The 15,423-nt window shown below is 39.1% G+C and overlaps 1 protein-coding gene across 3 annotated transcripts in view; it reads left to right on the top strand.

Annotated features, from left to right (window-relative positions):
- Window positions 1-15,423, top strand: part of LOC142102386 (interleukin-13 receptor subunit alpha-1-like) — a 39,890-nt gene that overhangs the window by 12,213 nt on the left and 12,254 nt on the right. The window contains exons 3-7 of one of the 3 annotated variants that reach the window (XM_075187239.1): window positions 886-1,024; window positions 7,920-8,040; window positions 9,309-9,341; window positions 12,269-12,453; window positions 14,844-14,992. In XM_075187239.1, coding sequence (XP_075043340.1) covers window positions 886-1,024; window positions 7,920-8,040; window positions 9,309-9,341; window positions 12,269-12,453; window positions 14,844-14,992 — 627 coding nt within the window. The remainder of the gene's footprint in view (window positions 1-885; window positions 1,025-7,919; window positions 8,041-9,308; window positions 9,342-12,268; window positions 12,454-14,843; window positions 14,993-15,423) is intronic. The other 2 variants (XM_075187240.1, XM_075187241.1) reach the window with 2 other exon arrangements.

Genomic DNA, 15,423 nt, shown 5'->3' with positions numbered 1-15,423 from the left:
GAGCCTGAAGCAATTTCTGATGACACATGGGTTACTTTTGCAAGAAAAAAAAAATCCTTCCAAAAAATAAAAATCCATACACTTTTGCAGGGGACTGCTGAGGCAGGAGCAGATGGATAATGAGGTTTTCTTCCAAGAAACACGTCGATTTTTGTTAAAAGAAATGCCAACTACAACTAAAAATGTTTTGAGAAGATGAATCTTCAAGAGTACATCGGTTATTATTCTCAAAGCAGTTTTCTTTTTCTATAAAACGTATAATATAGACCGATAATCATTACTGTGATTGTTCATCTCTAATTTTAAACGGGACTCTTTGGTTTTGGCTATTACTTCCTCCGCTGGAAAACATAGGCAACTGCTCTGTGCAAGCACCATACCCACCAACCTGACATCTTCATACTCTTATGATACTCTATTACTGCTTTTCACACTACTTTTCTAGGTCCAATAACCAGTGCTGTATTTGTTTACTGTTATACGAAATGTATTTAACTCCAGATTATTTATTCAGACCAGGTGATTTGCATTTAGACGTGTGAAATACAGAAGTTGACTATTTGCACATTGTCAACAGCAGTTAGGTTGGTGTCAGTAACTTGTGTAAATGTTTCTTTGAAAATGTACTAGTGATAAAATAATATCTTTGGTGTTATAACATCGTTTGTGGAATATTCATTTTCTCCAATATATAGAATTCTTGTTGCTAATATTATTTTTATTATTAGTATAAATCCACAGAAAGCAAGGGCTGTTTACCTTTAATACAGTTACTGACCATCGCATTATTATATATGTAAATTTTATGAACTCAGAGAGTGATATTGATGACTCTACTATAATTGGGAAACTAACTGTCATTGTTATACTATAAAACTGCTATAGGACTACGGGCCAAGAGCGAATTTGAATCTGGATATTGCGGAATTTGATCTAAACCATGGTTTATCACTTCAAGTTGAAGCTGTGTGCGATAACGGCATGAAAAGTAAACCGGTGACTTATGTTGAAGAGTTGATGTCAGGTAATGACTTATTCAAATGTATATCTGCGAAACAATGTTTTTTTTTATACTACTATGTTGTTACTTTCAACATGTGGTCATCTGGTAACATACAATAGTTTTACATATGATCAGGTGTGCATTGGGAAGTTAAAGTGGCCCTGGAAAAAATTCTGAAAGTGGCCTCATGCAGATGGGACCAAAACAACTATAGGCCGGAGCTAAAACAAAGTAGCCCAGGTTAGCACACCATAAGTCCTAGTCTCAATGGTGGCGAGCAGGGCCAATGCATGAGATGGCAGTAACAGAACAAATATTACAGTGGTGCATGTAACGTCACTATACCTCTTGCTTCTGTGGGCTCATGTATATGCTGCTGCACCTCTTTGCTGATGACTCATTGCTGGTTTCCTCTGACTGCTTACTTTAGATCAGGATTTCAAATAGTGGACGGAACATTGACTCAGAATGCTGAGTTCAGTACATGACAGCCGGGGATGGAGAGTGGTAACTCTTATATGTAGGTAACAGGAATATATGAGATATAGGTATCCTGCTGCTGGAAAGGGGATATTTATTGCTCATCAAAGGCTCTTAAAAGAGCTGTTACACAGAACACTCGCTAAAAGGAAGTGGTAAGTAGTCTGACAGATACGCTACTTTATGTCATAATAGAGAATAGGTCTATTTTATTCAAGATGGTTAATTTAAATTCCCGATATGAGATTTGTGTAATTACAAAGAAGAAAGGAATGTGTACTGATAAGAGAACTGTTTTATCAGCAAAATATTACTGTGAACTGTGAACAGTAATGTTAAACATTTTTCATTTATCATTATTTCAAACTATAAATATCAATATGTGTAATACAATTATGGAGGGAGAATGTCCTGTAACCAGGGCCTGACTGGCCATCTGGCACTTCTGGCATTTGCCAGAAGGGCCGATGGCTGTGTGGGCCGGTCTGGTACCCTGCGCCGCGATCGTGTATTTGTATAGTCACATGATTGCAGCACCGCAGCTCCCCGCCCTCACTCAAATTTTATTTGTATTTTTTTAAGCCTTTTATTTTTTCTATTTGCAAAGCGGGGGGTGGGCGGTCCTGACGCTGCAATCATGTGAGTATACAAATACTCACATGATCGCGGCGCCGCCCCCCGGCCCCCCCCCCCCCCACCACGTCACGCTCGTCATTCAGTTAGGAGCGGCGCCCGGAAGAAAGAAGAAAGGAGAGAAGATAGAAAAGTGAAGAAATACAGAGGTAAGTAAAAGAGAGTATAAGCGAAGAGAGGCACAGGGGGATGAAAAAGGGGAGAAAAGGTTCAGGGGAATGAAAAAATGGGAATAAAAGGCACAGGGGAATGAAAAGGGGGAATGAAAAAGGGGGGACAAAAGGCACAGGGGAATGAAAAAGGGGAGAAAAGACACAGGGGATGAAAAAGGGGGAATAAAAGGCACAGGGGAATGAAAAAGGGGGAATAAAAGGCACAGGAGAATGAAAAAGGGGGGATAAAAGGCACAAGGGAATGAAAAAGGTGGAATAAAAGGCACAGGGGAATGAAAAGGGGGGATAAAAGGCACAAGGGAATGAAAAGGGGGGGATAAAAGGCACAGCGGAATGAAAAATGGGGTATAAAAGGCACAAGGGAATGAAAAAGGTGGAATAAAAGCCACAGGGGAATGAAAAAGGGGGAATAAAAGGCACAGGGGAATGAAAAAAGGGGGAGAAAAGACATAGGGGGATGAAGAAAAGGGGGGGGGGAGCTAAAAGGCACAGGGGGATGAAGAAAGGGGGGGTAAAAGGGACAGGGTGATGAAGAAAGGGGAGATAAAAGGAACAGGAGGATGAAGAGGGGCAAAAGCAGCATGGCAGAATGTGATGAAGGGGGTAAAAGTAGCATGGAGGGCGCAGTGCGATCATAAGGGGGCACATTGTGGTGGTGGTGATGAAGGGGCACAGTAATGTGGCAATGTAGTGTGTGTGAGGTAGATGGTGGCTAATTAATGGGTGCTATTTTGTTTTTGAGGTAGTGGTGGGGCAATGTAATAGTGGGGACTATTAATTTAAGATGGGGTGGTTTGGGGGCTACTGAATGTGGGGGTGAGTTTGGGGAGAATGAGGTCTCTTTATTAAATGTGACTATGAATTTAGTGGCAGTGATGGTTGCAGGAAATGGGTATATTTATGAGATGTAAATACTATTAATGTATTGCTGGGGCTGTTTGCAGAGAGGGAAATAGGTTTATTTATTAAATGTGAATACTATTATTTTGATGTTGGGGCTGTAGTGAGGCCTAATTTTAAAACGTGGGTACTATATTGATTTAACAGCGGTGCTGCTTGGAGTTTTCTACATTTCATGTACCCATTTTTTTTCCAAATAGGGCCCCCAATATTCCAGGATCCAGACAAGCAGCAACTGATCTAAAGTCACCAGCAGCCACAAGTCAGGTAGGAGAGAGCAGGACAGTCTGCCAACTGTCCTGAATTTGGTGGGTGACTGTCCCGCTTAGTCAGGATTTGGTCTGACTGCAAGAACAGTTGGGAGGTATGTCCTACTTCACATTGTACTGCTTGTGATGGCAGAACTGTGTGCACCTAACAGTAGTGCTTACAGTATTGCCTGTGTATTTGTTGAAAATGTGTCTAGTAACCATATTACATATAGAAGCCCCCCTGTCTTAAGTGCCTAGGGCCTATCTATGCTTCTGATGGATGTCAGAAGCATAGATAGGTACAGTGGACTAGGGTGTTGTAATGTGTTTCTGGGGTGGGGGTGGTGTGATGTGGGTGGGGAGGGCCTGATAAATGTAATGTTTTATTATAATGTATATATCAATGCCCCATGTCGACCACGCCTCCAACATAATGTGGCCACGTCCTTGCCGCCGCCGCTGCGCAGCGTCACCAACAGAGGTGGGCCTGTATGCTTCAAATGCCAGGGCTGATTTTTAGTCCCAGTCCGGCCCTGCCTGTAACTTGCATGGTGAATCTATGATAGAATGAATGTTCAACCCGATGCATACCTCATTTGGTCATTTATAGAAGCCTCAATATCTTGATTTCTTCCAAAACTTATATGATATGTATAGTGATATGTAGATGCATGGTGAAGGAGGGATAAGTAAGGCCATACAATTCCTTGCTGCCATAAAATAGGTAATGGACCTTTTGAAATTTCTACTTGGGGTTTTACACCTTAGAGAAACTTAACATATTTTATTAATTACCCATCCCATGTGTGCTTGCTTTTCCAAATACTGTTATTGGTGTAGATCTATAATGCATTGGAAAGATATGCTTTTATGTAATATGAATTTATTAACCAGGGGGTATATTTACTAAACTGCGGTTTTGAAAAAGTGGAGATGTTGCCTATAGCAACCAATCAGATTCTAACTTTCATTTATTTAGTGCATTCTTAAAAATGACAGCTAGAATCTGATTGGTTGCTATAGGCAACATCTCCACTTTTTCGAAACCGCAGTTTAGTAAATATATCCCCAAATATTTAACCAACTTCTATTTCTATTTAATCTATAGCCTGAAATTATATCATCTATTAGAATTTTTATTTTGTGTTTGTTTGCTCAATTGTCTTGGCCTGTCAGAAAATTTATTTTATTGACCAGTGATTTAATCCATAGGTATGCAGGTGGTCCATCTGAGGAAATACTTCCTTCCACCAAAAATACTGAGCTTTTAAAGGTTTTACTAAATGTGAGCATAAACATAGTCTCCAATACAATAAGCAATAATATATTCAACGGGACCAAATATTCAGCTCCTCAACCTAACTCAGTCCACAGGTTTGATCCCAAATACCACAAATCAACTTGTTTATTATGTAAAAAGCAGGGGAGCCACTGGGCTGAACAGCTAATTATTGTAGGGGGGTGGTGATACATGATACATGTCCATCCAATACATAAAAAAGGGAACCTCTTTAGAATATGGTTTGATATCCTGTCATTATAACAATCTGTACCTACATAAGACCCATCACAAACCAAGGCTTCAAGCCACTTGGAGTTTCAAGTTCTGGCAAGAGGGCTGAAAGCCAATTAAAGTTTATGCGGACAGAGCAGGACTCCATCACTTCACTGGCAAATCTGTGTTTGTTGAGTCAGCATTTATTTATATAGCGACTGCATATCTGTAGCGCTTTACAATTGTATATGCTTGGAAGAATCTAAACACCTCTGAGAAAGTCTTAATGACCATTTTAACGTCATAATTGAAAAAGTAATTATTTTACATCTAAGATAGGCTACTAGCTGATAAACATTAAGAACTCAGTGTACTAATGAAACTTCACAATTATCATACTTACCCTTTTACCTGTTTAAACTGACTCATTACTCTTGTTGCATTCCTCCATGCTCGAAATCAGCTCTCTATAATGAGGACCCAAATTGTATGGCTGCCTCTATGTTTTATGTTACTAATTCATATTGCTGATGTAATGAGATTTTGAAGTAAATACTTACTCATACTTGCCAACTGTCCCGGAATGTCCTGGAGACTCACGAAATTCGGGTCGGTCTCACGGACTCCCGGGAGAGCTGGCAAGTCTCCCGCACCCCGCAACTGCCGGGCTATAATGATATTGGCCCCGCTACAAAACGGCATATTTGTCGCGGAGGGCGGGGCCCAAAATGTCCCGTTTGGCCCCGCCCCCTCTGGCCCTCTTGACACACCCCTCTCCCGGACAGACCTTGCCAGAAGTCGGCAAGCATGCACTTACTGCACTAAAACTCACATTATGTTATCAAAGTCATTTTATTTTTGAGGCTAGCTCTGGGGATAAGGCCCTCTTTTGGGAATTCTTGATTTCTTCAGAGGTACTCCCAACACGTAACCCAACCAAACAGCAGGGGCGCACCCAGGATTTTTTTTAAAAAAAAAAACATATAGAGAGAGCTGCGGCGCATGAGCATGCACAGCAGCTCCATTTCGGCGGCACTGCACTGAACAGCAGCCGTGGCGCTGTCCAAAGAAGCTACCGCGGCGGTACTGTATATGTAGGGACACTGTTCTTCGCGGAGGGGAGGGGTTTCTGGAGAATCAGAAACCCCCCTGTGTGCGCCCCTGAACAGGTATGGAGTGTGGGCAATTTTCTCTTTAAAATTATTAAAAATAAAGATGTCCTTTAACTGTGATCATGTTTTTGTATGTTTCGTATATGATCCTGGCAAAAAGTGCTCTATTATATTGATGCTTTAAAAATAATTGTTCTAGTCACAGACATAGACACATTTAAGTGATCAGTAAGCCAAAAATGTTAAATTTTATATTTATAAATCATGGAAATAAAATGCAATGTCCGTCCTTAAATTTCACTGCAGCTCTGTTCAATTAATTATTCAATTAAAAGTTACCACTGCAAAAAAAATTATTTTGTCTAATTAAAATCTTTATGTTGGTTAGTATAACCTTCTGGAATAACTTTTGATACTTTAAAGCACTTTTGCTGCCATTTGGCAAGTAGGTTGTTAAGAACTGACTTTCCTTGGCAAACTCTTAACAAACAGTGCGGCCCACAGTTTGTCTCCTTGGTAGGATGTAGCCAAGTATAGTCAGTTTTTCAACAAACCTGTCTAATTACAGTAACAGTGTGTTTCTGAGTTTTCAACAGGCAATTAAAAGTATCAGGAGTCATTACAGTAATTTCTTGTGCCCGACATTATTATTTTAGACAATATAATTATTGAGCAGAGTTACTTTTACGTTTTATCCACCTAAAATGTAATGCTAATTGTCAGGTCAGCTATTGAATTTGATGGCCCAGCAGTCTATACACAACACAACAGAGTGTGTACAGCATGTGTAACTCCACTTTTCTACTTGGAAAATCTCTGTGTTTTAAAACCCCTATGTGGCACCACACTTAGGGCTAGATTTACTAAGCTGCGGGTTTGAAAAAGTGGGGATATTGCCTATAGCAACCAATCAGGTTCTAGCTGTCATTCATTTAGTACCTTCTACAAAATGACAGCTAGAATCTGATTGGTTGCTATAGGCAACATCTCCACTTTTTGAAACCCGCAGCTTAGTAAATCTAGCCCTTATAGGGCTTTACAATATATATATATATATATATATATATATATATATATATATATATATGTTATATTAATTGTCTTCCCTTCCCTTGCATTATACTTTCCCTTCGTCCCACATAATTGCTTGCATTGAGCATGGTACCTATGCTTACGCAGGGGCTTGCTGCCGGCGGCTGCACATTATGTGCAGGTCCATTCAGCAGTGACAGGCAGGGCCAGCGTGCTGCCCGGCCGCTCTGATTGTGTTTTAAACAATCAGAGCATCCGGGCAGCACACTGTCCCTGCCTGTCACTGCTGAATGGACCTGCACATAGTATGCAGCTGCCGGCAGCCTCAGATGTCAAAAAGGGGGCAGGGCCTAAATCGCCCCCCCCCCCCCTACATCGCCCCGGGTAGCAGTATTCTCTAGATCCGCCCCTGTGCTTACGTAAAACCTTCCGCACTGCTTATTTATCTCCATAGCAGGTGGCTTTCAGTAAATAAAAAGATCTCCCAGTGCATTCTGGGGGGCCTAGTGCATTCTGGGGAATTTTGTTTCTATAAAGACTCACCCAAAATGGCCACCAGCTCTGCATATGGGCTACTTAAAGATGGCCGTTCACCAAGGAGCTGACAGTTTCAGTGATAGTTGAGTGAGGCTCTGCATCAGCAGGGTATCACACAGACAGCTCTAATTTCAAAGCACAACATTGTTCCTATGTATGAAGTCACTTATATGCAGCTAGTAAGACATAACACATTAGTTATTTCAGGTATACTATTTAGCCAAATAAATCACAAGATTGCATAAAAAATTTATGTCAAAAACTGATTTCACTTGATCTCTAATTCTTTGTGTTGGTTGACAGGTAATGAAAATACTTCAGTGAGAAATTTCAGCTGTGTCTGGTATTATGAGGAATATGTGAATTGCACATGGAAGGCTGGACAAGATACTCCACCCAATGTTCACTTCATCTTTCAATATTGGTTGGTAAAAATTAGTTATATCTTTATTGGGGTAAGATGAGGATGTAAACAGGATATGGAGAGGAGGATATTCACGATTTGCAGTGCCATTATGTGCCAAGTGATCCCGGGCTAAGACTCCTAGGGATGGGGTACATAGTAACTACAGCATGGCCGTTTTTTATTAGTTGTTTTTTTTACTTTACTTTATTTGCACAAAATTGAATGAATGGTCGTACAACAGAATTCCAATTGTTACACGACTGTGAAAAAGATCCCAATTCACCTGGCCAGTACTTATAATTGCCTCTCCTAAGTTTGTGGACTGTACTTTCATACCACCATATAATAGTAAAAAAAAAATACGGTTCAAATTAAACTACAGTTTTTAAGGCAACCAAATTTGTTATCATGTGGAACCAAAATAAGTCAGAATGTATTACAAAACAATAGTAAATATAAATAAAATAAAAAAATAAAAACCAGATAAGAAGGTCACATGGTATGTTTTTTGATATTTATTGTAAATGTGTATCTGTTATGTATAAATCATGTTGGGATTTGTTTAATGAGGCTTGTCAAAAGAACTGGATGGAATATGTTTTGTTAATATACATAAAAGCTTAAATATTTTAATCATCATGAAGGCAAAAAGTTATTGTATTTCTTGACATGATTTTTTTATTATTATTGCAGGGTAAAATCTGAAAGTGAAACTGTGCCAACAAAGTAAGCTGGGTCATGTATTATATTTATCATTTTTTGACAATTCAATCTTTAGTAATATGCAACGTGGGAATAGAGTAGAGATGGGCTGGTCCGGTTCCCCGAGAACCGAACCCACCCGAACTTTGGGATTTGTTTAATGAGGCTTGTCAAAAGAACTGGATGGAACATGTTTTGTTAATATACATAAAAGCTTAAATATTTTAATCATCATGAAGGCAAAAAGTTAATGTATTTCTTGACATGATTTTTTTTTATTATTGCAGGGTAGAATCTGAAAGTGAAACTGTGCCAACAAAGTAAGCTGGGTCATGTATTATATTTATAATTTTTTGACAATTCAATCTTTAGTAATATGCAACGTGGGAATAAAGTAGAGATGGGCTGGTCCGGTTCCCCGAGAACCGATCCCACCCGAACTTTGGGATTTGTTTAATGAGGCTTGTCAAAAGAACTGGATGGAACATGTTTTGTTAATATACATAAAAGCTTAAATATTTTAATCATCATGAAGGCAAAAAGTTATTGTATTTCTTGACATGATTTTTTTTTTATTATTGCAGGGTAGAATCTGAAAGTGAAACTGTGCCAACAAAGTAAGCTGGGTCATGTATTATATTTATAATTTTTTGACAATTTAATCTTTAGTAATATGCAACGTGGGAATAAAGTAGAGATGGGCTGGTCCGGTTCCCCGAGAACCGAACCCACCTGAACTTTGGGATTTGTTTAATGAGGCTTGTCAAAAGAACTGGATGGAACATGTTTTGTTAATATACATAAAAGCTTAAATATTTTAATCATCATGAAGGCAAAAAGTTATTGTATTTCTTGACATGATTTTTTTTTTATTATTGCAGGGTAGAATCTGAAAGGGAAACTGTGCCAACAAAGTAAGCTGGGTCATGTATTATATTTATAATTTTTTGACAATTCAATCTTTAGTAATATGCAACGTGGGAATAGAGTAGAGATGGGCGGGTCCGGTTCCCCGAGAACCGAACCCATCCGAACTTTGGGTATCCGAGTACCGAGCTGAGTAGCTCGGTACTCTCCCGCCCGCTACGAATCCAAATCGAGGCCGAACGTCATTGTGACGTCGTCGGATCTCGGAGCTCGGTTCTCGCAATACTTCAAGATTATAAATACATGCCTCCACAGCAATCTATTGCCATTTGACAGAGGGAGAGAGCAGGGTGTAGTCACAGGCTGATTAGAGCAGGGACAGAGAATCCAATATTCTTATTCCAATTGCTGTAACAAAAATCGCTAGAGAAGAGAGGAGGATAGAGGTTTATTTTTTTTTTTTTAATATTTGGCACTCCCCAGTGCTTTTGGGGTGTCCCCCATAATTGTGCATAAATATTTCTGGCTGTCAAAAGTCATATCTGTCAGCAGTATCTACCAACTAATTTTTAGCACTTCCCAGTGCTTTTGGGGTGTCCCCCATAATTGTGCATAAATATTTCTGGCTGTCAAAAGTCATATCTGTCAGCAGTAGCTACCAACTAATTTTTAGCACTCCCCAGTGCTTTTGGGGTGTCCCCCCTAATTGTGCATAAATATTTTTGGCTGTCAAAAGTCATATCTGTCAGCAGTATCTACCAACTAATTTTTAGCACTCCCCAGTGCTTTTGGGGTGTCCCCCATAATTGTGCATAAATATTTCTGGCTGTCAAAATTACTTTCTGTCAGCAGTATCTACCAACTAATTTTTAGCACTCCCCAAGGATGCCACTTTGGAAATAGAAGAGGATGAGGGGGATATTTGTGGAGGTGACGAGGGCGGTAATGAGGATGTTGATGATTATGATGCAGACAGATACCAAATTGCCTTTCTCAATTTCTATTTATATTCTAGATTATATAACGGCTGAATAGTTTTCTATTTTACTCCTAGTGGAGAGGGGATCTGATGCAGACAGATACCAAACTGCCTTTGTCCATTTCTTTGTATATTCAAATTTCTAGTTCTACAGTCTATGCAGTGTCGAAGTCAGTAAATTGGATAAAGTCAATTCAATTAAAATCGAGCAAACTTGGTTGTCTTTGTCTGAAAAAATGCGTATGGCACGCTACGGCGTGGAAGGGAGTACGCAGCCGCAACATGTGGCAACAACAGTATTTACGCTTTTACATACATTCGCACCATCACACACATTTGTAAAATAGTATACATTAATGGTAGTTGCAACACATATTTATTTATGTCGAAATATAGTAGTGTTTATGTGTAATATTATAAGTTATATGCATATTAGTGATACATATGGTTCAGGTTAAAAGAAATGTGTCATGTCTAATATCATATTAATCCCCTTTACATCAGCAGCTGTTCGGTGCATTCGGCGAAGAGATCGCACATTGCATACTCTAGTTATTGATGTTAAGGAATAAACCTTTAATATGATATTAACTGTCAAATGCAAATTGTAATTGGAGTGTGGCGGGAAGAACAGAGCAGTTTGGTGGAAAAAACAGAGCTCATCCCCTGGAGAGACCCCCACCTTTGGATTCCTTACATTGAATCAGCCTATGATGTGTAACCCCCTGGACCCTTCTGATGCCTGGACCAATAGAAGCAAGCTATACCACCTGCATTGTTTCACTGTATCTCTGTTTGCATATAAGCAGTAGCTCTCATGTAGTGTTCAGTCACCTTGACCACAGACTTCAGACCTGAATGACTGTACACTGGATCCAGACAGAGCGCCTGCGATAAATAACGGCTGTACTTATTATTATTTCGCTAGAATATAATCTGCTACTTTTTGAGAATAAATCTTTGTGCGTTGGAAACACAAATCGAGATTCGACAATTGTTATTGGATAGCGACAAAACGCGCATAACAGCAGGCTGCTTTTTTTTTCTATTTTACTACAAGTGGAGGGTGGGGGGGGGGGGCATAGATAGCCAACAAACTACTGTGGTCCATTTAATTTTACTTTCTAGCTCCACAGTCTGTGTAAGGCTGCTTTTTTTTTATTCAACTACAAGTGGAGGGTGTAATATACACCCAAAGACGATGGCTACATTGCCAATAATCAAAGATGGAGGAGGTAGACAACCAGGTTTGTCTGTATAATTTGCAGACAAGTGTTCGAATTAAGGACGGCCTACCATGGATTAAACTGTTTTTTTCATAATTTATTAGCTTTAGAATTACCTCACTTATCTAAGAAACTGGTGGAGCACTAAATTAGGTTATTTTAGACCCAAAAAATGGTATTTTTTTCAAAAATAGCAAAACAAAACCAAAACACGCAAGGGCGGTTTTGCAAAACCAAAACCAAAACATGAAGGTAATCCAGATCCAAAACCAAAAATAAAACCAAAACACTGGGGTCAGTGACCATCTCTAGAATAGAGGGACAATTATAATAAACAAATGGTTTATAAATTATTACATAAGACATATTATTTTTAAGATATTTTTGTCTTTCTACCTTAACATGCAGAAAAATCATATGTCTTAAGTTTGTTATTGTTCTTTATTTTTATATTATGCCGTTTGTATTTCAGATTTTCGGATTTATTAGACACTGGGGAGCCCTGCCAGAAGTATTTCCCTAGTGATGGAGTGAATCTAGGATGTCAGTTCAAATTTCAGCAAAGTAGCCTTAATATCAAAAACCTTTTAATGGTGGTATCAGACAGATCAAAAACCATAAAACCCTTCATCTTCCATACAGATTCTAGAGATATAGGTAAGTTCTATTCCAGCTAATAATTATACAATCTAGTATTAGATTGATGGATCTCTAATGCGCCTGATGCCATATTCAGCAGTGCTATCCCTAACTGGCGTAACATGACTTATATATCAGGACTGTTATGTTTGTTGGGATCCACTGATATATTTCCACAAGAGGTCCAGAGCATCATGCATAACCAGGTTGGAAGCAAAGACAAAATGTTTATTGTAATTCTTTACTGCCTTTATAATGCAATATTAGTAATCTGTAAGTGAAATTCTGGGGTCCGTGAAATATGACTTTAGAAAAAGAAGCTTTTACCATTGGGGCAGCAATAGGACACAAGGGTGGTCATGGGATGTCATGGGAGGGCTTGTATATCCTCCCCATACTTGCATAGGTTTCTTCCAGGTGCTCCGGTTTCCTCCCACACTCCAAAGGCATTCTGTTAGGATAACTGGCTTCCTATAAATTAACTGTAGTGTGTGTCTGTGTGGTAGGGAATGTAGATTGTAAGCTCCACTGGGGTGGGGACTGATTATATATTCTCTGTAAATCACTGCAGAATATGTAGACACTATATAAATAACTGTTTATCATACTTGCCAACTCTCCCGGTATGTCCGGGAGACTCCCGAAATCCAGGTAGGTCTCCTGGACTCTCTGGAGAGCATGCTAGTCGCCCACATCCTGCCCATCAGGGAGGCAAAATTATGTGATTTGGAGTGAATTGCGTCATTTTTGAAATGACACAATTTGCCCCGCCCCCTTCTGCCCCCTCCCACCACACCCTCTCCCTGGGATCTCCTGGATGCCAGCAACACAATGTTGGCAAGTATGCTATTATAAATTATAAACATCTACTTGTCTAAGCTTCTGTCTTCCCTTTCTATTAGCCCTCTGATTACAGATAGATCTTCTCATAGAAACACCAGTATATAATAAATATCAACCTCATAGGATTACCAGTCTCATGGAAGCTCCTGCATGACTTAAGTCACCCACATATCCAATGATTTTTATTTGAAATGATATGGTGATGTGATCTTACAATTATTGATGCTTTTTTGGCAAAACATCAAAAATTATGTGATTTAATCCAAAATATCTGATCATCCAAATCATATTGTTTTGATGGCCCAGTTTTCTAAAAACATTTTAGCACAGAGTGTGTGAGCAGATTGAAAGGTCGTAATGAAGCAGTCTTTTTACAGCTCATGCGCATAATCTCAGGTATATTATATTTAGATCATTACCACTCAGTGAAAATATCATTTAGAATTGGGTACCTTTAGTCAGCAACAGGACCTTAGACGTGTGATTTCTTTAGCACTGGTTGAAGCTGAATATGTCATCCAACAACCATCTGAAATAGGTAGACTGATGTAAAGATTGGTAAGTCGGACCATATTAGTCATCTGTTGTGACCATAAAACCAGAATCAGGACTGAATTTAGTTTTTTTTTTTTGCTCTTCAGGGTCACTTTTCCGGTATACCTCCATGCCCCTGCTGTATCCCGAAATCGCTCAAATCCCACTGCATTCTGTCTGTATAAAATCACAAGAACATCATCATCATCTATTTATATAGCACCACTAATTCCGCAGCGCTGTACAGAGAACTCACTCACATCAGTCCCTGCCCCATTGGAGCTTACAGTCTAAATTCCCTAGCATAGAGAGAAACACACTAGGGTCAATTTGTTAGCAGCCAATTAACCTACCAGTATGTTTTTGGAGTGTGGGAGGAAACTGGAGCACCCGGAGGAAACCCACGCAAACATGGGGAGAACATACAAACTCCATAAGGCCATGGTCGCAAATTGAACTCATGACCCCAGTGCTGTGAGGCAGTAGTGCTAACCACTAAGCCACCATATTGCTCCAAATAGTTTAGCCCTAACTGCACTTATGATAGATGGTTACTTTTTAAATAATGAGCTATTAATCTACAAAACAATAAGAAAATGTGATGTGTAAGAGGAGTGTCGACCTGGGTCTGGGACACTGGTGGTTTTTCCACAAATCAAGGTCTAAATAGAACTGATATCAATTAACAGCAGGAAAAAGGGACCTTTTCCTGAGTTTTGTGTTATCTTAGAATGCTTTGAATAAGTATGTGCTCATGTATTAGAATGAGTATGCGCTATAATGTTCTATAGCACATTATAATGAAGCCAGAGAAGCACCATTGTGATGCAGGTTTGTACAGGAAATGTCCATATTGGAACTGAGAAGTATGCAGATGATAGAGGTGACTGGGATCAAAGCACAGTCAAGTAAATAAAGTCCTTAAAATGGGTTTAGGTGGTTTAATGATTACTTATGTCCAGAGTATTTATCTCCTTAAGTAAAATGCAAGATAACTTATAAGCATGAAATCTGTTTGGTTATTCTTTCAGCAAAGTTAAGACCCCCGACCATAATTGATGCACATAGGACTGCAAACAGGAGTATATATGTGCAATGGAATGTATCACAAAACCATAATAAATTGGACTATGAAGTACTATTTAACATGTCATCTAGTGAAAAGGGAGAAATATTCCCGGTAAGAAACAATTTCTATTAAACTCCTGTTTCATTTAGGTAAAGAAATGATCATTAGAAAAAACAAATATAAATAAATAAAAAAATAAACTGAGCTGCACCACGTTATGAACTATTATGTAGGAAGAACATTATGTTTGATTTCACTAAGAACTAAAGTTGTACAGTATGTTTCATTTTCGTTGTAAAAGAAAAAACAGATGAAAAGCGCCACTCACTGGTTGTAATTTGTAGGGTTTATTAGTGGCTGGAAAGACAATGTTTCGGGGAAAATAGTGGGTCCCCCTTAATCGTGTGTACCTTTGGCCCAAATAGGCTTGTTGGAAGGAGTAATGGAGGAAATACAAATTCTGGGGAATGTCCTGGTCACTGATCAAACATTTCTGGAATACTTGAGGTTGATGAATGGTGTATCCTGAGCCCTTGTTTGTT

Source organism: Mixophyes fleayi, chromosome 9 (genome assembly GCF_038048845.1).
Source record: "Mixophyes fleayi isolate aMixFle1 chromosome 9, aMixFle1.hap1, whole genome shotgun sequence".
Lineage (NCBI taxonomy): Eukaryota > Metazoa > Chordata > Amphibia > Anura > Limnodynastidae > Mixophyes > Mixophyes fleayi.
Note: the sequence above shows the minus strand (reverse complement) of the source record. Positions and strands in the feature narration are given on the sequence as shown.